The 26,826-nt window shown below is 36.0% G+C and overlaps 3 protein-coding genes across 6 annotated transcripts; 1 reads left to right on the top strand and 2 right to left on the bottom strand.

The window, feature by feature from the left end:
• Positions 1–380: 380 nt before the first annotated feature.
• lrrc53 (leucine rich repeat containing 53) lies at positions 381–7,870 on the bottom strand. Of its 2 annotated transcripts, XM_043258735.1 has the most exons (7): positions 6,405–7,870; positions 5,880–5,922; positions 5,655–5,759; positions 5,456–5,572; positions 3,759–4,568; positions 2,715–3,113; positions 381–1,684 (listed from the first exon to the last, which is right to left on the bottom strand). In XM_043258735.1, exons 3-7 carry the CDS (start codon positions 5,659–5,661, stop codon positions 390–392), a joined length of 2,628 nt encoding a protein of 875 aa, XP_043114670.1. In that variant the 5' UTR covers positions 5,662–5,759; positions 5,880–5,922; positions 6,405–7,870; the 3' UTR covers positions 381–389. The 2 variants fall into 2 exon arrangements, with proteins under 2 accessions (XP_043114670.1, XP_043114678.1); XM_043258743.1 differs by lacking the exon at positions 6,405–7,870 and having other exon boundaries at positions 5,880–5,991.
• A 126-nt stretch (positions 7,871–7,996) lies between these two features.
• cryz (crystallin, zeta (quinone reductase)) lies at positions 7,997–22,039 on the bottom strand. 3 transcript variants are annotated; one of them, XM_043258773.1, is made up of 9 exons: positions 21,904–22,039; positions 21,565–21,691; positions 20,447–20,599; positions 20,173–20,336; positions 20,004–20,055; positions 12,838–12,987; positions 8,829–8,930; positions 8,656–8,751; positions 7,997–8,518 (listed from the first exon to the last, which is right to left on the bottom strand). In XM_043258773.1, exons 2-9 carry the CDS (start codon positions 21,670–21,672, stop codon positions 8,357–8,359), a joined length of 987 nt encoding a protein of 328 aa, XP_043114708.1. In that variant the 5' UTR covers positions 21,673–21,691; positions 21,904–22,039; the 3' UTR covers positions 7,997–8,356. The 3 variants fall into 3 exon arrangements, with proteins under 3 accessions (XP_043114708.1, XP_043114718.1, XP_043114727.1); XM_043258783.1 differs by having other exon boundaries at positions 21,565–21,680; positions 21,904–21,944; XM_043258792.1 differs by lacking the exon at positions 12,838–12,987.
• Positions 22,040–22,123: 84 nt separating this feature from the next.
• On the top strand, positions 22,124–25,667 carry tyw3 (tRNA-yW synthesizing protein 3 homolog (S. cerevisiae)). Its single transcript, XM_043258803.1, has 6 exons — positions 22,124–22,302; positions 23,416–23,493; positions 23,581–23,679; positions 23,772–23,843; positions 23,955–24,088; positions 24,931–25,667. The coding sequence occupies exons 1-6, from the start codon at positions 22,132–22,134 to the stop codon at positions 25,121–25,123; spliced, it is 747 nt and encodes a 248-aa protein (XP_043114738.1). The 5' UTR covers positions 22,124–22,131; the 3' UTR covers positions 25,124–25,667.
• Positions 25,668–26,826: the final 1,159 nt, after the last annotated feature.

The raw sequence follows: 26,826 nt of genomic DNA, 5'->3' as shown, positions 1-26,826 counted from the left end.
TAGGCCATAAAATGGTGCGATAGGCCGCCCTTTATAGTCTTTTTTGCACCTCTATGCAAATATAAAATAAAAGATTTCTCACACTTATTTGTAACAAATAACAAAGAGATTTTCCATATATATGGCCTTGCAGCCAAAAATGCTGCAAACATAATATGACACATAATATTACATATATTTACATTTAAAAAGCATTCTCTTTAAAAAGGTGCAAATAAAACAAAGATTAAGTATGTTTAAAAAGAAAATGCTACCTTTCTACTTCAAAAATTTTATGCTTATCTCAACTTCAAACAAAATTACAGTCCAATGTTTATCAAACATTTATCAAGTGATCTGAACTGTGCGTATTATTTGTTATCATGTTATATTATCTGTAAGAAATAACATTATCTGATTTTCTTATCAAGTGCTGTTTGTGGCCTGTTGGTTTTTTCAGGTAAAATGAGTCTTAACTTCCTCTTTGGTGAACCCTCAGCTGAAGATACATATTCTTGGATGACAGGTGCACCAGAGCTAATCAGGTCTGAACTGCTGGACTGATCCAATACATCCTGTGGAGCTGTGGATTCACCCACAGGAAGTGCAATATTTGGATCTGTAAGACTGCTGTGATCATTTGGAAGAGCTAAACCGACCGCTAGTGGGAGTGTTGATGCCATTTCGGTTTCTCCCTGAACAGAAATATAATTTTGACCTTTTTCTGTAGTAACATCATCTGTATCCTTAGACAGGGACTTTGATTCCTTGTTTCCTTTTTTAGTATGCTTCTTTTTAGAGAAATCTTGCATAGTATCATTTTTCTCTTCCTCACTTCCTGAACATTCAATGTTATCTTTAGATTTTTCACTAGTTCTATTCATTTTAAGTTGATCTTTTTTGTCCTTTTTGCTTTTCAGTTTTTCTTTCTTACTCTTTTTGTACATCTTGTCTTTTTCAATATCTCCTTTGTCAATGGACTTTGGATGAACTCTGCTTTTTCGAAGGGGGTTTAAATTTAATTTAACTTTCAGTGTCCTCTTTGCCTGTCCTCTAGTTTTCTGGGCATTTAAGTGTCCTTGTGTGTTGCTTTTAGTCTTTCGTGTGGTTTTCTGTGCAGATGTTTTAAAGTTCTTCATCCGGCTTTCCTTTTTGTATCTATCAGCCATTAAGGTGAGGACATGTTCCTCTGTCCCAGCTAGATCAAAAGTAACACTTCTTTGAGGATCTAACTTAAAACCCAACTTAGTATCTTGACTTGCACCATGTCTCCCAGTGTTTGACTTGTCATAACCTAAGTTGTCTTTGTATAGCATGGCATTGTACAATTCTGCTCCGTTTTGAACTGTGTTCTGTGAGTGAGTTGTAAACATGTTCTGGTTATTACTTCCAGCTTGTCTGTATTCATAAGTCTGATGACAGTGCAGACAGCTGATGGTTTGGCAAATCGGTTGTTCACCAACGTCTTCAGCCTTGTGCTTTAACAGTGAGTGATTTCCTTCAGTTATTTCATTGTGGATTTGGTCTGGGGGTCTGAATGCGCCTCTCTGGAGGGCTGAGAAATGATTACTGAGGGCCAGCTGCTGTATTCTGACAGCTGAGATGTCGTTTGAACCCCCACGATGTTGGGAAGAAGTACTCTGACTGCTCAGATAGCTGTTTGGAAGGCCTGTTCCGCTCTCATTGTGTCTTTGTCCAATTATCTCTGTGAATAAAACAGACGTTTGTCATTTAAATGAATCAAATTAGTCATTTAAAAAAGCCTTAGAGTGTTTAGAGGTGTAAAACAACTAAACAAACTAGATGTCACAACTGGAATTGAAGAAATTGATTTTGTTACTATTCAGTTAATAGCTAATTTTAAATACTGATGCAGATTTGTATAATTATTAACATATGTATATGTATATGTATAGTATATCTACTATAACTATACTATAACAAAAACTAAAATTAAAACTAAACAGTTTTTTTTCTTTACAAAAGAATAAAAATGACAAAAATATGAGAAATATTATAATTGATAAATAATGCTTAAGTAAAAAATACTGTTGGAAAACAACATGCATCTGTTATGTTTTCTAAAAGAATATTCTAAATGGTAGATTATAAAATATATCATTTTATTTTTCATTGTATTGCTGGGTTTATAAAAATAAAAATGGTCCCACTTTATATTAGTGTTTCTAATACCTGTGCTCTTACATAGTAACTTGATGTGTATGTAATATGTAAGCACAGTGTAAGTACACGTTGGTACATAATATCTATAGTTGGAATATTTCTAACTACACACACTACAAAAATGAATGAATGAATGAATGGTATGAGTAGCACTTTATTTTCCACTGATTTGCCTATAGGTACAAGATATTTACCATGTATGTACCAGTGAAGTACACATACTGTAAAATAAAGTGCTACCAAAATTAATATGTAAAACCTAACTTACTGGCTGCTGTGTAACATCAGAGTACTTACATGGTAAATCCATGGGAAATGTCTACTTAATATAAAACATTATTTTTTTAATATATATATTTTTTACCAAAAAGTGCTGTTAGGCCTGTTATACATTTGTACTTTCATTAACAAAATACTTAAACTGTGGTACACACCTAATTACTATGTAAGTATATAGGTATTAGGGACACTTAATACAAAGTAGGACAAAAGGTTTCATTTGCCAACACTTTCAAAACATTTCAAAACAAATGGTGTACTTGCTAGTTTACCTTTGATCCTCTGTTGTAACACAGAATGTTGATCATTCAATTCATGTTGGCGATTAGCCAGCTGTTCACCTACATGAGTTGCTTTCTGCAGGACTATTTCTCTTTTGTGCTTTCCTACTGCTTGTGCTGTAGAGCTGCACTTGTGACAGGTGAAATGACTATCCAGCATGTGCGATCCCAGATAAGAAGAGTCTTCTCTGTCCCAGGGCTGATGAGATTTGTAGTTGCTGTTGTACAGTGCATGGCACTTAGTTAGAGTGTCCTTGGCTTCACAGAAATTCAACTGAGTTGATTCCAGGCCAGACTCCCCATCTCTGTTTTTCTCCTGCACCAGTTCAAATTTCTTACTGAGTTTTTGGTATGCAATGGCAATTATTCCCAGGGTGATCCCAATACCACCTACAATTATAAGCAGATATATATTTTTTTAATGCCATGTGGTGTCAATCTAATCATCTAATCAATCTAAATATTTTCATACATCTTAAATATAGCCTAAATGATTAAATAAATAGCATAATGTTTCTGTGAAGTCACACCACATAACATTTTACAAACCAACCTTATCTTATCTATAGTTCACTCAAAAGTGAAAGTTCAATTTACCTCAGGCCCTAAAGCTATAAGACATAAATAATTGGCTTTATCAGAAACAGATTTTTGGAGAATTTAAAAGAATTTTCGGTTACATTACAACTGATTATAAACATAATGTCCAGAAGTGATCGTTTTTAAATTAAACCTCCTTAAAGATGGATTTATTTTTTTACAGACATGCAGCTTTTCATTTCACAAGATTAAATTAATAGATTGGAATCACATGGATTACTTGTGGATTATTGTGATGTTTTTATCAGCTGTTTGGACATTCACTGCAGAGAATCCATTGTTGAGCAAGTTGCTAAATTGAGTGGGCTGAGTAAATATTTAGCAAATGACATTTTTTGGTGAATTATTTCTTTAATACTATATAGTCATTTTCTCAACCTTATAATGAAAATAGGCAGAATATTTTGGTATTAAACATTTGCGTTAGATACTCACCCAAAAATGAAAATACAATGGCAATAGCAACATTTCTAATATATTGCTCAGAAGGTTTATATCTTTTAGCCACTGTTATATTCCTGTTTGGTGGGACACAGTTAGTGTCAGTCAATTCCAGCACAGTTTGCACAGCTGCATTATCTGTATTCACACAAATCATCCTCTGCCCATTGGACAATACTTTTTCAGGAGCCTGAATGTAACTGTTGAGAAATGAGGCCAGCTCTCTCATCTCGCATGTACAATTCCAGAGGTTCAAATCAAGGTTCAGCAATGAAAGCCATGACAGATACGAGAAGGCATCCGGAGCACTGTGTAGATGATTACGGGACAGATCGAGCGTGTGGAGACGAGGAAGCCTTCTGAAGCTATCACGTCCTAAGTACACAATGAGGTTGTTAGACAAGTCCAGCGTTTCCAGGTTCCTTAGATCAGCATGGGCAAAGGTTGTGGAGTTCAAGTAGTTGATGACGTTTCCCTCTAGCTGAAGTGTCTTTAAAGTTTGAGAGCTTTGGAACCAGGAGCCATCAATGTCATTCAAATTGTTGTTACTAAGCTGGAGAGTCTCCAATCTGTGAAGCCAGGAAAATGTGGAGCTGTCCAGGGATTGGCTGGAGATGCGGTTATGGTCCAGCAACAGCGTTGTTAGAAAAGAGAGGTTTTGAAAGGCATTCTCCATGATGCTAGAAATGGCGTTGTTGCTGAGTGCCAGAACATTCATGTTGGATAATTCAGAGAGAACCATGTTGTCCACAGAATCAATGAACCCATCGGTGAGCATCAAAGCTTTAGTAGAGCCTGGTGCATCTAAATATGATGAATAAAAGCAATTATATTGCCAAAACTTCATACTTCATAAATTCTCATCAAAAAAGCTTTATAACATTATAGACTACTTACGTAAAAAGTACAGAATTAGCAGTTGTCACTCTATATCTCACAATAATATAGTAAGATGCTTTAATCAAATGCTTAGATTCATAATCAAAATAACTTTATCACAATTAGCTTATCAAAAACTACAGTTTTTTATAGATAATGGTAACCTACTAGTAATGACTCAAGTATTACCGAATCCTTCTAAAGGAACTACTAATTACTTGAATCAATATTCTAAAGTGAAAATCATCATAACTCCCTAATGTCAGCTGACATCATTGTAAGCTTTTGAGATGTATGTAAGGTTTGGATGGCAAAGACTTCTTCTGAAGAAACTATTAGTTAATTGGATCCGTATTCTGAAGATCATGGTAAGCCAGTAATGATTTCAATCTAGCAAAGTTAAATGCTTACCAGAGCCTTATAAAAACCTAAAAAGTTTAAAATGACTTCAGTAATTATCATGATCTTCACTTTAGAATACTCATCCTTTAGGAGGATGTAGTAACACCTGAGTAACTACTATTCAATACTTTATAAAACCCACAAAAACTTTCAATGATTTCATTCAATAGCTTTATGTTGATAATTTAGTGACCTTAAGAAATTGTAGATTTAGGCACTTCCAACAGTTTTAGTTTCCTCAAGGGGATAGTATTCTTTAAAAAATTTAAATTCTGAGATTATTTTCTCATCCAAAACACACACACACACACACACACACACACACACACACACACACACACACACACACATATATATTTATAGCTAAAAACAAATAAACGTAGTTCTCCAACCACATAATAATTACGTACCAATAATGTTTAACAGTTTATGACAGATGATGACATCTTCAGAACACACCACACAAGAAGAAGGGCAGAGTAACGACCGCTGAACTTGAGAGATCACCATCAGTAGCAGGCAGACACCTGAGAGGAACCAACAGTATAGTGTTCAGCTATGTTAGTCTGACATGTTTTTAATCACTATGAGACAACAATAAGTACATACTTCTCATGATTTGACACTGATGTCAGATAGTGTTTGACTTCCAAAAATGGCTTAAGTGGTCCATGGCCTTGGATCTGCTTTGCAACAACAATTATATAAATTCCCCTAAAACAAGGTAAAAACAGAGAAACCGAGTTATTTTGACCATATCTACATTCACTGACAAGTATTTGGTCATAAAAACGATTTATTTATAATTTTTTTCTTTTGTTTTGGCAACTGCACCTGATGCTGCACTCATGTGACCTCTGTTGCCAGGAGATGCTGACTGCAAGACAGATGAGGAAGGTAAAGTTATAAAACATGCATGATCTTTCACCCGATTCCTCCTGTGGAGGTGATTCTGCTTTCTACATAGTCTGTAAGGACACCTGCCACCTATTCCTTGACTGTAACTCTAAAATAAGAAAGCAACTGTTCATAGTTTCACATCTCATACAGCTACTATTTATCTCCTCTTCCCAAATCTTACTTTAAATAATACAGCCAAGTTGAACACAAAACACTGACAAACTTCTGCTCAAATATATATATATATATATATATATATATATATATATATATAAATTCTTTCATTAATAAAAATTAGAAAAATATATATTCAGTAAAAATGTAAAAGTCTTTACTGTCACAAAAAAAAGAAAGATCTATCCATCCATATATCTACTAACCTGTGTTAGATTCAGGTTCTTAAACATTTTGTAGTTAAGCAAATTTTTTACAATATCAGTACATACAAAAACTGCTTACCACACATGGAGCAGCGAAATGTCAAACACTCTTATCCATGTGCTGAGGGTCCGAGCACGTTTGCAATTCTTTCCTCAGTATTAGATTCTCAAGAGTTCCACTGTAATACAGTCATGCTGTGTCTCTGTGAGTGATCTGAGCACAGATGGGACACCTGTTGAACCAGCATGTTACCTGATCTCAGAAATGTAGAGTGTCCAGAAAAGAAGTTATAAGCTCATATTTAGATTGCAGCTCAGTTGTCAAAACTAAATTGGCTCCCTATATTGAATATTACATTTAATTTTTTTTAAACATCTTTAAAATCCTTCTGATTACCTAAAACGCTCTAAATTGTTTAGCTCCCCAGTACTTGAGGAAGCTTTCACTTTACAGCTCCTCATGTACAGTATATTATGGTCTCTGTTCTGATACTGGTCATTTGATAATATCAAGAATATGTTTTGGAGGCAGACACACTTTGTCAGTTTAAATTTAGATTAAAAACCTATCTGTTTAAACTAACAAACACAAGTCCTGATTTTGCTGAGTGTGATGTGTTCCTATAGGTCAACATATTTTTTTGACCCTGGAACAACATTTTAGTCTTGACCAAATCCCTACATCTAAACTAAACAACTTAACTTAATAACTTACCCATGAGTAATTCCTAAAATCAAAGAAAATAACAGATGAATGATACTGATGTACAAGCACCAAACACTGATTGTAAGCCTAAACTTCACAAAAACTATAAATTGGTTCTTTAAATCTGACTGGTTAATCTCAATGTTCTTCTACAGCATACATATAACACAAAATCACATTTAGCTTGCATAGATAAGGAACCGGGAACACTTCTTATAAGACTCAGTGTATGCTTTTATTAGTCTCTGCTTCATCCTTATTGGGTTATCTTATCCAGTCTGCATTCAGATCAGATGGTACACATGCACAACAGACTACACCTCACAACGGACCTGAATGTATGTGGAGACCATGACACCTAAACGAGCCAATAGAGACAAATCCCTTGTAAACCTCACTGCCACAATAGCTATCGTCTACCACAAGAACCTCACAAATCATCTACACAGTCCCTGTAGTCAGCTTCGCCTCCTTCACCATGTGAAGCATCCCATTATGTAAGCAGTAGAAATTTGATGAATATTCTAAATGATATTATTCCACAATCTGATTTGTGATTGCAGCCTATAATTAAACCACACCAGGTTGGTTCACCTGGACAGAAAAGAACTGGTCTGCCAACTAAGCCTGAGGTTTTTAAAATCCATTTCTGTTACTGATGGAGTTTGGGTTCCTTGCCACTGTTGCCTCTGGCTTGCTTAGCTGGGGACACATAATACTGAACTGAGATGGATGACGACTTTATTGTTTTCTCAAGAACTCCTTTCCAGCTGAATTAAACTCTTTTTTATAATTAATGACAATAATTCAATGCAACTGAATCACTACTGGTCTGACAATAATAGTTTTTTTAAGGGCTGCTTTGCAGCAGAATTGATCTATGTACCATAATTTAACCACTGTTTTCCTATTTATAAGCTGTTTAGATATTGCATATAGTGCTTTTTAAATGAAGGTGACTTAACTTGAAGATTAAACTGTTTATTTAATTTCATTTCCAAAAAACAGGTCTCTATTATGCGTTTCATATCTGCGATTCATACATGAAAATAGCATGTAGCTGTATTCAGCAAAAAACAGTTGATGGTAATCACTGACTTCCATCGTTTTTTTTAGCATGGCTAGCATCAACTGTTTGGTTACCCACATTCTTCAAACCATGCCCATTTGTGTTCAGCAAAGAAAGAAATTCATACAGGGTTGGAACAATGTGAGGCTTTTATTCCAAACCTGTATGAGTTTCTTTCTTCTTTGAACACAAAATAAGACACTCCATTTAATGCAATGACAGTTTAGTTATTTTGCATTGGATTTCCTGCATAATTTCAGATAATCAAAATCATCTTTCCACTGGCTCCAGGGCTGTTGATTATGTCTTCATGAGCCTGGGATGCTTTATCAAGTGTATATTCAGGACCAGTGACAGGTTTCAACCATCCTGTCTCCATTCCTGCAAAAAGAGCTGCGGCACACTCTGATGTTTCATTCTGTGAAAGAAACAGATAACGAACTTTTCTGTATTTTACCATGATTTCCTTGCAAAATAAGATTTGTCATAGGTGATGATGAATAAATGTATTATATTCAAAGAATAAATTCTAGAAAGGAAGGAAGTCCACCGTACATTAGTTGCATTGTATAAAGCCACACCAATGATGCTGGTCTCTTTCATCATGGTGTCTCTGGGGTTGATTTCAATAGGGCCTCTAGAACCAACGATCTAAAAGGAAGAACAATATAATGAAAACAAAAACAAAAATGTTCAAAACATTTGCTAAACAAACACAGGGTACTTACAATTACTCTGCCGCCATGGTCGAGCAACTGAAGATCATTACTGAGGTTGATGTTGGACAACATCTCAATGATTACATTCACGCCTTGCCCACTGGTAGCATTCTAAACACAGGAGACCAGCTAAAAAAATTATTTTTATAATCACAAACTACTGGTATATAAAATATATCCATGATAAAGTCAGATTAAACTGGACAATATGTGACTTCAAAAGTTCAGAAAGTTTTATATATATATATAAGCAATTTATATACAGTATATTATATACATTTACAATTTATAGGGGTAATCAGTCATTTTGTTGCCATCCAAATTTAGAATGTCACTTTTTATCTCTCACCACCCACATAAATTAATCAAATAATAAAAACGATTATACTGTACAGTTAGGTCCATATATATTTGGGGACAGGCACATTTTTTGTTATTTTGACTGCTGACCAACAAAAGTTATTTTCATCAAAATTAGAGTAAAGGTTGAGGAATTACAGCTCTTTAATACACACCAGACCTCTTTTTCAAAGAACCATATACATTTAGACAATTGACTTGAATGACGATTGAACGAATTGAAAGCAGTTTCGTTCACAGACAAGGGCTATTCTTTCGGCATCTGTACATCAACCAAGCAGGTAAAAGGTCTGGAGTTGATTTTAAGTGTGGCATTTGCATTTGGAAGCTGTTGCTGTGAACCCACATCATACGTTCAAAGGATCTTATGGATATTATGCAACTAAAACGGAACATTTTGCCTCTCGCATTAAGTCATGGCAATGGATTTTGGTGAGATTTGATGGATTTTGGATATATTTTTTTCAAAGGAGACCTATTTGTGTATCTTCACAGAAGCAGCACAGAGAACCACTGCAGAAACGTGCATGGTGCCACAGTAATAGAAACCATAAATATTACACAGTAATGCATAACAACATCATTGCATCACAGACAGGTATCATATGTAACATTAATAAAGCTAGAAACCCACTTAATACAATTCATAAAATTTCTGCAGCTATGCAACGCACCCCACATAATTTCTGAGAAATTAACCTGACAAAATAACACAAATATAGCCAGTGCAGCTGTTAAAATCATCCTTAGTGCAAGGTACAAGGTGGTACATTATGTTTTTTACCGTAGCTCCATGACTCTCATTCTCACACAGTCTCCCCGAGTTACAACTTGATTCAGAGATGAAGATATTCCTACAGAAACTTAAATGTGGCTTTTTATCTTGCAAATAACATCTCAATACTACGCATGAAACAATAAAAAGACAAAAATGACATTTAACCTATTATAGTGATAGTTTGCCTTTCCCAGAGGTGCAGAGGAGGTGTGTGTGGTTGTTTCTACAATAAAGCATTATACACAACCTATACTGTACGAAACTCGAGAAACAATAACAATACTGTGAAAACAAATATGATTTACAGTTGCGATGTTTGCAAGCTTTGACTAGTACGATCTGATCATCCAATCAAAGGACCAAAAAATGCTGACAACACATGGAGAGGGTGGGGTTTATTACATGCACTGAAGCCAGCCACCAGGAGGCGATCAAAGAGCCAGCAGTTTCACTTTCCAGGGCGTGTGAGACACACCGGGGGTAATCCAATGTTTTCACTGCCATTGTTTTTAAGATACAGAAGCTCAATGCATTAAATCATTAGCAGGTGGTATCATTCAAACTCACTTTAGGCTGTGTAAGCACTGCTAACTGATTCATTACTCTTACTGGTTGCCGGTTGCGAAACTTGGCTTTTTCAAATCATGGCTTTTTCAAATGGAAGACTGCATCCTCCAGAGGTCACATTTGTAGGCTTCATATGTCATAATGAAGATCTTATTTTAGAATATTAACAGTTATAAATTTTATCATTATTCTTAATGAAGTGTAAATTGTTGTATTATGATTATGACACAGTTAACTCCGTTTCAGTTAACTGAAATAAATCAGGCTTGATGATGGATGCATCCTACAAATGCGTCCTACTGAGGATGCAGCCCTCCGTTTGAGAAATGGCACATGTTGTTCTGTAGCTGGCGGTGTGAACGGAGCTTTAGGCAGATTTTTTTGTGACCCTGGCAAAACGATTGCTGAAATGTGATTAGATAAAAGCTCTAATATAAATATACACTACTGAAAGCAGTGTATCCAAGAGAAAATCTACCAAATACAGATAATAGACTTTTGGAGATTATTTAATACACATTCATGGAAAAATAAAAAAAGTTAAATTAATTTTGACAGTGTTTAGGCTGGCAGAAAAGGCCCTCACTGCCCACCGAGTTCCAGACTTAAGGCAGTCATTGCCTCAAATGATTCTCAATAAAATATAAAAAATTTTTTACATTTTATTGATGATTATACTTATTTGTCTAATTACATTTGAACCCTTGAAAATAAGGGGTCTGTATATAAAATGGTTGTAATTTCTAAGCATTTTGTTTTACTTTTGTTCAACCCCTTAAATTAAAGCTGCATTTCAATTTCATTTTGATTGTTTTATTTTTAATTCTGTTCAGCATATTCTATAAAGTATGCTTGAAATATATATTTTTTTTTTATCTCATACAGTAATAAGAATAAATCTGTAAATACAATTTTGGATTACAGGTTCATAGGAGACAGATTACAGAACTCGCTTCTCCACTGTAAATAAAGTGGCATCTGAGTTTTATCACTGTGGTGCCATGTACATTTCTTTTTACAGAAGTCCACATGAGAAACAAACACCTAAAGATTTGCCAGTTCTTGCTGTGAGATGTTACTGAATTTATTTACCAATGCACTTGCAAGTTCTCAAACAAAAACACATCTAGGGGGTACATATGGTCAAATGTGGTCTGGGGTCATTATAGGGACGATCAGTTTTCTCCCTTGTCTCCCTGTAGCACTCTTAGGTGTTTTATATTATGAACATTGCAGCTCTGGCCACATCTGTAATCCTCATGCTTCTCAAAAAAGGAATATAGCAAGTTAATAAAGGTAAGCAGGCATGCTGGACATCTTTCCTTTTTTGTTTTTGGTTTCAGAATCAATACAAAATACTTTTTTAATATCCTGTATTCATTGGAACATTGACATTTATTTTCTTCTGCCTGTGAACTGTTAGTGTATTAAGGATTGCTTCAAAGGTGCATATACATAATTTTTTTATGGATCCTCAGAAAAAGCATGGAAAACATTGTTTAAACATTTAGAAATCAAACCAATAGATTGAATACAGATCTGTTATGTTATGTTTTACAAAATTCCCTTTAAAACACAGCAGGCTATCCTGACAAAACTTTTTGCCAAGTTCATATTCAAATAGAAAATCAATTAAATAATATTTTTTGTAATAATACACTCATAAGGCTTGGCTTGCTGGTGTTTTTGAGCATTACAGATTCTGACTTTAACCTCAGGCTATGTTATGGCTATTGATATGTGTTGGCTTTTTGAGAGTTTCTTTTATTATTTAAACATTTTATCCTCTTGCAATTCATAAAATTATAACTATTTTTGACTTTTTGACACATCGGATGTTTTTTAATGCATTTGGACCAAATATTTTTAATTTATAATCAGACTTATGTGGTATAGTATGACCAAAAAACCGCAGTAATACTTCACCCAAAAATGAAAATTCTGTCATTAATTACATACACTCATGTTGTTCCAAACCCGTAAGACCATCATTTATCATAAAGTTCAGTGGACTGTTGATGTCCATTATGTGTTTCAAAGATAAATGAAGGTCTTAATAATTATTGATAGAAATTTCATTTATAGGTTAATTTCCATTTTTATTAACTGATGTTAACAAAGATAATAAATATAAAAAAGTATATAATATAATTGTATTAAAATAAAAAACTTGAATGGTATATATATATATATATATATATATATATATATATATATATATATATATATATATATATATATATATATATATATATATATATATATAGTGAAAAATTATGTAAACCCTATAGAAATTTTATAAGAAAGTTATACCTTAATTTTATCCAAATAGTCCTTTTCTCTGTGGTTGAATGCAAGATGAGCTCCATTGCTGAGCACCAGCTGCATACCCTCAGATGTCCCTGCTGTACCCAGAACTTTAAGGCCAAATGCTCGTGCAATCTGACATGCAGCAATGCCTACCTACAAACACAAGATTAAAATGGATAAAAGAAAAATTTGGGTTATGCATGTAACCATGGTATCCTGAGAGGGAATGAGATGCTGTGTCCTCTAGTGCAGTGGTTCTCAACTTGTTTTGGCCTCGGGACCCACGTCTTCCCATTGTCATCAAGCTGCGACTCACTATATATATATATATATAACAAATGATTTCACAAAAATTAAGTTAAGACAGAAATGTCTTATGACTAGTACAGCATAAACAGGTAAGGCTATTAAAAATACTATTTAATAGTTATTATATAGTAGTCCCACACTACTAGTTTTTATTGATATAATTAAGTTTGTATGAGCCACCAATAAATATATACAAAATGACACAAAGTGTATAGAAACAACCCTTACCATTGTAAATATACAATACTACTATTGTTTCTCTGCTTTAGTGAAGTGATACACAGGGCGCCGCCACATTGTGCTATTGAAGAGTGTGTGCTACAAGTGCGATATAACATCTGGTAAGTTGAGAAATAACAATAGAACAATTATACTAACATGTGACCTCATGTTGAATTGGGACAGTTTTTCCCAGGCCTTTTTTAAACTGCATCAGAAAAAAGTAGTTTCAATTCTATCTTTTGTTGTTTTTTATTTTGACTGTACACTCTGCAACCCACTCAGAATGGTCTTGTGACCCACCAGTTGAGAAAAGCTGCTTTAGCGGACATGTTGGGGACTTCTGGCAGCAGGAGTGATGTCTAAAGCATGTGTTAAAAAAACTCCAATCCTATTGCTTCATGTAGCCTGTGACATCATGAACGGGCGCCAGAAAGAAAAAAAAAGGAACCTGTTGAAGACATCACCAACCTCAGTCGTCTGAAGGAGACATGTAACAGGTAGGCCCAAAGTCATGGCAAAGAGATGCAGTGTCTTGTTCCCTTTCGGCAAGCCATGGCTAGCAATAGTGTTCATGCTACAGCTCATGCTACATCCCCTAGTGCACACTTTGGGGAACTAAATGCCATGCTAATGTGCATGCCTGTCCACCTGGTGAGAGACCAAGGAGGTGACATACACCAAGCCACTGATGCCCTAGTCCGATCAAATAACTTGACTGAAACGTATGGCTGAATCTCCAGATGACGAGGGACATCCAAACCAAGTTAAGAGAATAACTGTCCTCAGATAGCTGTGTCATGTGAGCAATACTAACCTGTATACACAAGTCCACTGTCATTGCAGGCCAAACTAGAATGCCTCTAGGTACAAGCTCAAGGAGATTGCTACTTAAAGGCCCAAGAGAGGGAAGAGCTACTGAACTAGAAAACAGCTATCCTCAGATAGCTATCATACGGAGCAAAAATGGATTAATACCTAGCTATCCTATGATAGCTATCAAATAAAAACTTCCTACAAAACTGCCCAGACCACAGAGGCCATCTATTTACAGCCTTAGCAGGGGAGATAGCACTATCCTCTTTAACCTAGCTTACACAAAACACTTTTGTAATATTTAAATCTGTTAAAGGATTGTTAGGCTGCAATAATTTTGTCACCTGGAAACAGGAACACTTCCCATTACACCCAATGCATTTGTTACATTAAAAGAAAAATGGTATCTACGCTAATATTAGTCTGTTTCCTTTTTATATTCTGTGCATAAAGCACCACCAGATCCAGTATGTATCCAGATCAGAGGGTACCTGCAGTCACCTTGATCCACTGAATCAGGACCTAGAAATACTATAATTTCTATAACACTTTAAAACTATAAAGTGCTCTGATGCAATCTGTATTGTTAAAAGTGCTATATAAATAAAGGTGACTTGAACTGACTATAATATGCTAGCAAGGCTCAAGGAGACTACTTTGAAACTTTATGCAGAGGAACAATCACCTGGCTAGTACATAGTTCTGCCAGATTTTAATCTGATGATTAATATGAATTAGCTCTTTAATTAATATTTGGGGAATCGAATGTTTATAATTCGAGTTGATTTCATGAACTGTATAGAATACACTTTATTGGCTAATCTGTCCAGTGTTTAGCACAATTAAAGGTATCTTGCCAATTTAGTTTATTTTGTGATGAGCAAAATAACCACAAATTGGTATCCAACCCACCATTGCAACCCACGAGAATTCATTAAAGCAGAAGTTTTATCTTATCATTAGATTTTCACTTTGCACCATTCAGTTAAGAGAGGGAAACTTTGTCTGCGTTACCAAAACTGAGTGCTGGCTTCTCTAAGGGAATCCTGGCTTCTCTGATTGGTCGTGGCGCTTGTCTTGAATGACATCGTTGGGATTCCCCGGGCTATTTGAATGGGCATTTGTGAAAGTCTCTCGTCATTGGGCTGCTCAGCTTCCAGCTTTCCAGAGTTGTCAATAGGGTCAATAGAGTTCTCGCTGAAGGAACTGGGTCCTTGGCAGCTTCCAGTCATTCCATGCAACGAGTTTGTGGAGTGGTTGCAGCGCAAGTGATGGAATGCGCACTGCTCTGATGGAGGAACACTCTCCGATGGACAGAAAAACTTCTTTTCCTTCTCTTCCTCTTCCTCCTTGAAAGCTTCTTGCTTCAAAGTTTTAAACAGCTGATTTGGACTTGCCCTGAGAGGTGCTTGTCCAATCAATGAGGGACTACAGGGCATGTTCACACCCAGTTCAGTTCTTCTTCCATGCATAAATTACTGTACGTTAACACAGATTTTCCATCCCATCTGGAGATAGCATCTCTGCAAAGTCCTATACTTTATAGAACCCACATCTCATATAACAACAAAATAATGAAAAATTATTCATACCATGATATGGCAAATGTCACAAGCTTTCATTCAACACCAAACATCTAGCACCCATTTCAACTGCTATCTATCAAATGATTATAGATTAAAATGGCAGTTTTCACATACACATCAAAACATACAGGAAGATTATAGATTATATGTAACTTTACACCTATTTGCTTCTAATAGAAAGGGGAATTCTGATCATCCCCTTTAGAAGTCCTTAGCAACTTTACAAGTCTTCATGCTGAGAGAGGTCACACCTTAACCTCGGCATCTCTAATTATTGACAATCCCAGTTGAGTTGCGTTATTGCGCTTTCCGGCCCTGGGTTTATCCAAATGAGGGAAGTGTATACAAATCATGTTGTGTTTAATGCATGGATATGAGCAGGAGTGTGCATCAGAAAACCATCAAGCATTTCTTCCAACATAGCTGTTAGATTCTCCTCTTCTGATTGGATCGTCATCACAGCCACGCCGTGATGGGTGTTCAATCAGTTTTATGGCTTGGGAACAGTTCTAGGAGGAGACACAAGGGATTCCTCTGAAAAGTGGTTCTTTTTGTAGCTTGTGTGTTTGTTCACCAAGGTCCTACAGTTATCCTTGGCTATGTCCCTAGGAATGGCTATTAGAAAAGGGGACCTACTGGAATCGCCAAGACCAAAAGGAATGGGCTGTCTGACCACTATTAAAAACCCTAAGGGTAGCAATCACAAAGCTAGCACAAAGATATCCTCAGATACCTTATTGAGCTAAAATACAGCCAACTCCAGACAGCTTTATTGCAAGTAAGTTGTCCTGCCATAGTCATGGATGTATATATACTATTAAGCAGGTCCCTAATCAGTGTCAGTCCTATAGAGGCTAGCAAACCACCATGATACTGACCATGTTATTCACTCATGAGGGAAATCTGAATCATCAGCATATGAAACCCAAACAGGGGACACGGCACAATCTAGGCAAAGAGACCACTCTTTAAAATTAATCTATCTATCGTCGAATTGATTACAGAGAACGTCTCTGCATTTAATAACAAATTGGTCACTCCTGTCATTATACATCCCTGTCATTGTATTCTTCTACCTTATATTGTACAGGGCTTTGATGCAACCTGTGTTGTTAAAAGTGCTATATAAATAAAAATGATTGATTGATTGATTTAATAACAGAGAAAGAAATCTTCTAAGCATATCTCAACAGAGCATTTAAATATATCAAATATATTAATATATTTAAATATGTCTAGCGAGTCTATCCATACACAATAATATGCATACTAAAGAGGGACAGCTAAGCTCAATATAGCTCTGTCCACAAACTCACAAATCAATGCCAAAAAAGAGCTGAGCTGAGAAACTGTGCCACAGCAATTGCAGAAACAAACATTGTGACTCATCACAGTGAGCATGTAGCACTGAAACTCACTATATCACTATCTGCAGGATCAATGACCATAGAAAGAGAATCTAAAACCCACTAAGCACTCAAGCTCACAGCTGAAGCTTTCAAGAGGTTTCTACCTTTCTTAAACTTCTCTGCAAGCTGGACCAGCGAACCCTTTGAGCTGATCCGGTCAGTCAAAGATCTGAGGCTGGGCGGGGGACGTAAACTTATTTGATTTTGGTTCCACCGGGCCAAACCAACTACGGAGCGGACCTGGGGAGATTTGAAATGGACTATTTTGCTGTTTGATTTAATTTGTGTTTGTTTCGTTAGGATAATTTTGTTGTTTGAGTTTTTGTGGTTTGTTTATACGTGTTTATTGGTTAACCAAACCCATATCATAATATAAATAAGTGGTTTTAAGTTTAATTGTTTGTTTCCTCCCCTGTGTAATTAGCCATAGTTTTACCTGCTTCTTTATAAGCTGAATTTGCTTGAGTGGAAGGGTAGTCTCTGCTGTGCCACTGAGGATTGTGCTCCTGGTCTGTTAAGTTTTTTTTTTTTTTTTTTTTTTTTTTTTTTTGAATTAGTTATGGGTTTTTTTTTGTCACCTCATGGCTTGGTATCCTCTGGACATCAATAAAATCCCCAATCGTGAAATGTTGGGCTTGTGAATCACTATTGGCCTTGACCTCTCGGTCCCTTACACTGCATATCATTTCCCTTTTTCCATCCAATGCATATTACCATTCACGTGACACCATGCTTAACAAGGGCAAATTTACACGATATTAAGGAAATATGAGATACAGACTTTAAATGCAATCTGTTCCATATATAACATTTTTATGGCTAGAAAATCATTAAATATCCTTATTATGTTATCCTAAATATATCCTACAGGCAAAATAAAAAATATAGCTGCAGGCAGAACAAAACCACATATTAACGACGAGATCTTGGGAGGAGTTTCCGGTGGAGGACAGGCCCCCAGGAGGTGGGTTGGCAAACCGAGTCCAGGGAGGAACAGATGGAGGGAGGAGCCAGAGAAGACACAGGAGGAGTCTGGAGCAGGAGGAGATTGATGGGACCCAGAGCCCGGCCATGAAGGCCCTCGGTGGAGTTGATGGAAGGAGGAGCCATGGAGGAAGAATGGCTGTCGACTCCATGGGGCCGACCAATGGTGGCGGAGCAGGTGGTGGAGGAGACAGAGACGGGGGGCCCGAAGAGCCAGGGTGACACTGAGGAGCTGGAGGCTGCTGACACTGGTGACATATGCGGAGATAGGGAACGAGAAGGACGAGGCAGAGCCGGAGCGACAGAGGACCAAGGTGGAGGCGGGGGGATGAGGTGAAGCTGGAGGAGTAGAATCCCAAGGTGATGGATGGTCGATGACAGACCAAGGCAGAGCCAGAGGGATGATGGAGCCTGCGGAGCTCATGGACTGATGGGCCACGGTGGAGAGAAGGGAGCTAGGAGCCAACGGGTCTACGAGCAGAGGTGCAGTCCAGGACTCTGAAGTTCGATGACAAGGTGAGGGATCCTCCACCCATGGCGGTGATGGTGACAGGCAAACCCATGCCGAGCACCAGATGATGAGCTGAGGGTCAGCATAGGGGCTGCGGGGAAACATAGACGTGGCTAAATAGGCTGGATATGGTGGGAGGGTTGTTGCGGACTGCGCGGTCACTGGACGAGGTGGAGGCGGAACAGTCTCTGGAGGGTGCCCTTGGGGAACAGTCTCTAGAGTGCGCCCTTGGGGCAGGGACTCATTGGACAGGACCCTTGGGGCAGGGACGGTTGGACAGGACCAGCAGGGATTCAGGATGGCTGGATGGGACCAGCGGGCATTCAGGACACAGGGGAGGTGCCAGGTTTAACTCCACAGTGCAGTTATCCAGCTCCTCCTGTAGATCCAGCAGCCCCAGATGGATTATAAACTCACCCTCAGCCGTTGTGCAGTGGGAGGAGCTCCACTCCGCACTCTCGCTGTACTCGGTTTTCTCCACCATGGCATGCTCTCTGGCCGGCTCACGCAAAAAGAGTACAGATACGTGACATTATCATTCTTTTATATTGGCCAAAATAGTATTTCAGTTGTTTTAAACTGTTTTAAGTTGTTTTAATTCTAATTAAATTAGCATTTTACTTACTGTTCTTTTATAGTGGTATTTTTCAATGTTGTGGAGATGCCTTCACATGCCATTAACACCTCCATGCAGCTGTCATTGTACAGTAAGCTATTATCATCAGACCTATTCAAACCGAACAATGGGGTGCTCAACCACCAAATCCAGCAGTGTCACGTCAGTGATCATTGTTAACACACACAAAAAAAAGATCACTAGAGCACTCCTTGTTGTCATTAAAAGAGGAAAAGTGACCAAGCACATATGTCTAACAGTATGTGATTTCACTACTTATCTCCATTAATGAGAGTGAAATATTTAATGTTAAAAATCACTGTTTACTTAATTTGTATGCATGCAATACATGCATTGTGCAGGACAGGTTTTCAGGACAGGTTTTCTGCATACACAATAGTTATAAATGAGACCCCTGGTCATTCATACCAACTGATTCAAACAAATGGCTCCTGAAGACAATCTTTTATTTTTGCCCGCTCATGAAATCACAGGTTATGTGGACCAATAGGATTGGAGTTTTTGAAATGTTTCTTTCAGTAAAAAGGAGAAATGCAAAATGTGCAGTGTTAGGGGGGTCCTACAGGAAAGTGGTTGGGAACCACAAAGGGAATTGTACTTCAAAACGTCAGGGAAAAAAATGCACAAGTCTGATTAATCCAAATAATTTTTATAGTACAGTAATGCTATAAATTTAAGGTTAATTTTGCACATCCTACCCCACCACTGGCTCCATGGATAAGAACTGCCTCACCAGCTTTGGCATGAGCCCTGGTTAGAGGAAAAAGTACTTTTAAATAAAGCATTTTCTACAGCTCCAAACACGTCAAGCAGTACCATACCCATGACCTCATTCAAGACTCTACAACAAATATTACAAAATCTTACTTTTGAACTAACGCCCGGTATGCAGTAAAATATGGGACTCCAATAGCTGCACCCTGTTTGTAGTCTAGGGAATCAGGAAGCTTGTGAACAGTGTCCTCTGAGGCCACAGCAAACTCAGAGTATCCTCCCGTTACTGTGCCTGTGGTGAAGACTCTGTCACCTGTCTGTGAAAACAGAAAAGATTGCAATTTATGCAAAGCAAACATGTAAACTTGTAGTCACATATTGGGTCACAAATTAACAAGATGGGTCACAAATTGACAAATAAAATCACCCGTAGAAGGCAAACACCATCCCCAACAGCTTCAACCACACCAGAAATATCTGATCCTGGAGTATAGGGCAAGCTGGGTTTTCGAGCATAGGATCCAGAGCGAATGTATGTCTCCACTGGGTTTATGCCACATGCATGGACTCGAATCAGAACCTACATTTGCAGAAAGTGTTTAATCCTCTAAAAAACATAAAAAAAAAAAAAAAAAGAATTCTCTTTTGCTACCCAAGCCTGCTTTTATTTAAACCAAAATACAGCAAACATTCTGAAATATTTTTTATATGTAAAATAACTGCTTTCTATTTAAATAGATTTTAAAATGTTATTTATTCCCGTAATTTTTTTTTTTTTGCAATCATTACTCTAGACACTTGATCTTTCAGAAATACTGAAACTGTTTTAAATATTCATAGTATAATGACAAAAAAATGTTTTTGTGACACTGAACACTGGAGTAATAAAGTTGAGCATTTTGCTTTGTTCACAGAAATACATTACATGTTAACATATATTAATGTATTAAAATAGAAATCAGTTATTTTAAAGAGTAAAAAATATTTCACAATATTTTTGCTTCTGGTGGTTAGCAGAAAAAAATTATTTAAAAACTAAATTGAAAAAATATATACACACACATATATCAATAATAAACTGATACTGTAACTAATTTAGTCAGTAGATGGACATAAATACTATTTCTAAAAAGACAAGGTGGTTTAGCTATTGAATATTCTATACATAAAGCTGACATTGTCACTGTTTTTTTTCATGTCTCTTACTGTAAAGCTGCTTGCTTTAAAGCAGTCTTTTGCATAAAGTGCAACATAAATAAACAAGAGCTCTGATTGCAGAGCTTGTAAGTAATTGATGACAAAATGTTCTTCTTTTGGCTAAATTACTGCTTTAATTATGAATCTGACCACAATGTAATTTGATGCCATTTAGTTTGATTCTTCAAAATTAAGTTAGTTATAATAATAATTAATAGTATAGTAATAGTAATAATGTCAAGATTAATACATGATTTGCATCAGTTTTAATGAGAGAAAACTAAACCGAATTAATATCTTAATCGGTAAATGATAATCGGTAAATGAAAAAAAAGGGTTTTAACCCACCTGCTTCAGACCAGGATTTGGCACAGGTACGTCTGTGCAGAGTTTTAAAACGGAAGGGGCTCCAAATTCTGACACCCTAATGGCTCTCATGAATTTAGATGTGGCCATAGTAGCCTCTGCAAAACAACTGGATTAAAAAAAGGTTGGCTGAAGTTTGACTTGTGTCTGAACTGTTGAAAAAATAACTATCAATAAATTTACAACAATAAAAAATATGAATCGAAATGATCTAATTAGAGATTTCGCTAACAGCCTATTATAGCATATACCACATGTAGTGGACAATCGTTACACAGCATCGCATTTTTAAAGAAAACAGCACGGCGTAGGATACATTACCTTGTTCAGCTGTCACAGTTCTTCACTTCCGTAAGACATGAATTTGGACCCATCCCGGCCACCGTACCCGACCGAATACCAAACATGAGTTAGCCTATGCGGCACAGCAAATCTAGCAAACAAACTACTATTTTAATCTAATCTGATTGTTTACTTAATGATATTATTCCGAGCTCGGCAAAAACTAGTAGTATAACTCATTATAGTGTAGTACTGTAATATCTAAACATGGCAGCCTGTGCTTTTCAGTCATGGAAAGATCAGTGTCTCAATAAGTGTGATTTCAGTAAGAAGGGTAGTGTGGATGACGATATTTCTCATATCGTCTCCTTTATTAACAGCCACGATCAGTATTTCACGACAAGCTCTTGCTCCGGAAGAATTATCCTTTTTGATGGGGTAAGAATGAGAAGTTTAATTTAAGATACGCGTATACATGTGTCACTTTGATTACACACATTCTTCAAAATATGTCTTTATTTTTGGGTTAATTATTCCACACACCGCATGATTCTTTAATATTAAATTTAATTTTAAAATGATAGTGAAGTCAATCTAAGCAATAACGCAATGTAAAATGCAGCATTTACTTTGTATTTATTAACAAAACAAAAAAAGCCCAAACGAGAGCGAGGCATAGCTTCGCCATAAATTTAAGGTGAGTTGGGGACAATTTAATGTTAATAAAATTAAGAATTAATTTCACTTCATGTCTCAGAATGTGTACGTTTCGTTTGTAATTTCACAGCTGTAATACCATAATTTGTAACTGAAGTTGGGAAGCGCAGATTTTCCATGGCAAATATGCCGAATCTGCGGATGTAATTACAGTGATAAAGGAGGGGGGCTGGAAGAGCGCTGAGCCCTTGTATATTCGTTGGTACAAAATTAGCCAATTAGCAGCGAGCGTTCACTTTCAGCGCTGTGGAGTGTTGAGAAAATAAACCTCGCAAGGGAGGCAAAGAATTACGTTATTATACTTTGAACGTCTCCCGCTGCGTACTTATGATGCGTCTTCAGAAGATTTGCCAAATAGTATTCATTTTAAAGATTGAGAACATGCCTAAGCTGTATAAAGGTTATACTGGCAATACTGGCAGCTCTATTTTAATAGACTTTTTTAAAAGAGGGATGGATGTTTGATACAAATGATGATCTTGCTCTATGCGTGTCGTTTCTGACTAAAAGCAACCAATAGGCAGTTTTAATGTGGTGGTAATAATAATAATAATAATGCTAATAATAATCGGCATGGATCCCCGCACCAATACAATTAGTTTGCCTCCTTTATTTTACACTGGGCAACTTTCTGAAATTTTGAGGTCAGTGTGCTAGCAGGTGAAACACAAGACTGATCTAAAAGATCCAGATAGAAATTTGTTACCCAAGCAGGTAAAATTGCCTGTCCAGTGTAATGTGTATCATCATAAGCCTATCTCAAAAGATCGTAACTTATGGTAACTTGTATGTGTATTGGTCACTGTGATATATGATGGCATATTCTTATCTAAGGCATGGGACTGCCAAGTGCAAAAGCAAAACTGCTCCTGGTTATATGTTACCCATCAGAAGTGCCAAAGTGAAGATGTGGTGAGAAATTCAGCACTAAAGACATTTTGCAAATATAGCCTACATAAATAATCAACCTTGTTTAAAGCTTTGTGTGTTTTGAAACAGCTTACAAGTATCGAGAAGTCTGTTGGAGATGCCACTTTAAAGTTTGAGCCTTTTGTCCTTCACGTTCAGTGTAAAAAGCTTGAAGATGCACAGCTACTGGTAACTGTCATTTTGAATTTCAATAAAATTGACCATGGAGGTTGGTTAAAGGAGAGCAAATAATAACTTGCATTTTATGATTTATTCCTTAGCATTCTGTTGCAATAAACTCAGGCTTTAGGAATTCTGGTATAACTGTGGGAAAGAAAGGAAAGATCATCATGGTAAGATATACAACTTGTCGTTTAACTTAAAAGATACACCAGTACTTCTCTTTTGTCTGAAATAACTTGTGTTTGTCTTTGAAATAGATTTGTTTTGTTATGTTTTTATAGGCAGTACGCAGCACACATTGTCTTGAGGTTCCTGTGAGCCACAGAGGAACAGTACTCATCACTGACCAATATCTTGATTTCATTGTCAATGTTTCTAACCAGAAGATGGAAGAAAATCACAAAAGAATAGAAAGGTATATTGTACGCAGACTCATAGTTTTGTGCACTACTAGTACTGAAGCGCTCATGACTCTTGTGGTGATATTAACGTGTCTTCTCACTAAATGAGGAAATGAGTATGTGAACAAAGTTTTCAGAGCTGCTCCGAGAGTCACTTCATGATCATTTGACCATTTCATTTGAGTACTCATATCATATGCACACATCACACGGCATCAAAGTTTGCTTTACCTTAAAGTCATTGAGGCAGAAATAGCCTACAATCCTATGTTATCTGTGGAATGTATGGAATAGGCTACTGCTAAAATGAATGAAATCTTATTTTTAAGGGATAATCATACAGTATTGAGTGTTTCTATTTATAATATTAAAAATAGTTTACTTCCCAAAAACTCAATTTGGTTAATTTTCATTAGTTAAAAGATTAATGCCTTAAAAATGGTATAAATAGACAACAAAGAATTTCTGGGGAAAATTCATATTGTAAGAATAAATAAAACTTGTTTTTATGCTTTCAAATAATTAGACATGCTAAAACACAGAAATTAAAAATAACAAAAATTGTAAAAATAAAACATAAGTTTGGAGAAAAATTAAACATTTGATAGGGTACTAAACATGCGTTTTTGTTCAGTTATTCAATTAATATACAAAGTTTAAGTTTTATCATTTCATAAGTTTATTTGGTATATATCTTTTTTTTTTCGTAACATATATTTTATTGCCACATCCACATTTAGCTTTACATGTCAATAATTCCTTATTTTATTTTCAATATTAAACATTTTAATTCACTCTGTATTTGAAGTATTTCAGTATGATAATTTGATTAAATGTTAACATTTTTTTTCAACAGATTCTATGAGTGCTTACATACCGCCCTACAACCTCAAGAACAGAAATCTATTTTAAAGGAAGCAGACGAGAAACCTATTTACAGACGGAGAAGAAAAAGGACACAGGATGGTTCTTTGCCAGACCTTTGCCAGAGAGTGAATCATAATGAAAACAGTGAAGAGGAAACTGTCTGTGATATACTGTTTTTATGACAGGAAATCTTCCTTTACATCATATGTTCATTCTCTAAGGTTTTTCAACAGTGCATTATCCAAAGTTGTTAAACAACCCATTACAACATTAGACATAAACTTTTTTTAATGACACAGGTAGATTAAAACGACCCAATCAAACTACCTTAAAGTAGCATTTTTGATAAGAAGTGTGTTTCCTCAAAAGCTTTATTTCATATTCCTCTTAGTGAAACATGCTGTTACTTCCGAGCCTTTGAATATGTAAAACTTAAAGCTTTTGTTCATGCAGAAGTAAGATGCTGTTCAGCGTACTGTTCAACTTTGTCTTTCACAGTGATGTAGAAATCAAAGATGTTATTCATCTCTGACAAGCAATTTGTCAGCATCATGCGGAAAACTTTGTGTGGTTTGTAGTACATTTCCTATGGATTAAAAGGCATTACTGTTGGGGTCTTGTACTGTAATGCCTCATTTAAATGATTTGGCTCATTAACTACATCTGCTTCAGTTTGCTTTTGAGTTCTCGTTTTCATCAGACATAATAAAAGAAGGAATATTTTTATATAAGTTCTTTTTTATATTAGTTATTGATCAGTAAAGCATCTTCCATCTCTAATAAAAGTTTTTTTTAATAAAAATGCTGTTTTTTTATTAAAATATTTCATGATAAAAGATACCTCAATGGGCAAATAAAGGTTATTTAGTTATACATTTCAAACATGAAAACATATTGGTCTGCTCAAATACTAACCCCCCTTCCAATTGATTTCAAAAGAAACTAATAATTTGGAATGGGCTCAAAGCTGCCAGACAGACAATAATCTGTATGAATGTGTACAGCAGAGCGCCAGTAGATGGAGTAAATGCAATTTGAAAGACATCGGTAACTATTGTTCTTCAGTGAACAGATGTACTGGTTCTGTGGCTCATTTATCTAGGCTAGGTACTATTATGTTTCAGAAAATATTTTTTAACTCTTTAAGAAAATGGCTTGTTAATGCTTTTTTAAAATGCATTTTAATCAATCACTTTTATTTATGTGGGGCTTTTAACTACACAGATTGTTTCAAAGCACTGAACAGTATCAAATAGGCGAATACAATGATATGGGATGTTATAATGACGTGATTGAACAATTTGTTATTAAACGCAGAGACGGTCTTTGTAATCAAATCGACGTTGCTAGAATGTAAGTGCCCCAACTAAGCAAGCCAGAGGCGACAGCGGCAAGGATCTGAAACCCCATCCATACGGAATGGAGAAAAAAAAAACCTTGGGGGAAACCAGACTCAGTTGGGGCCAGTTCTCCTCTGGCCAGACGCCCAGCACTTAACATGTATAAGAGTTTAAATAGAAATGCATTACATTTTAAACTGAAAACTGTACTAATAATAAAAATAATAGTGACTATCAATTTTAAATGAATGCTATTCTTTGTAACTTTTAATAAAAACATCTTTCCACAAAAATACATATATAAATACATACATAATATTTAGTACAACAAATATTGTGCTAAAAATGATAACCAAATGAGAATCAAAGTTGGAATGATTTCTGAAGGATTATGCCATCACATGTATCAATGACATTTCAAATAGATCAATGTATAAATTAGTTATTTTAAATCGTACCATTTCACAATATTGTTGTTTCAACTATATTTTTTGATTAAATATATGTAGCTCAAACTTATATGCCACCCCAACTTTTGAATTTTT

Source organism: Puntigrus tetrazona, chromosome 2 (assembly GCF_018831695.1).
Source record: "Puntigrus tetrazona isolate hp1 chromosome 2, ASM1883169v1, whole genome shotgun sequence".
In the NCBI taxonomy this organism is placed as follows: Eukaryota; Metazoa; Chordata; class Actinopteri; order Cypriniformes; family Cyprinidae; genus Puntigrus; species Puntigrus tetrazona.
This window is presented reverse-complemented; position numbering and strand designations above follow the sequence as displayed.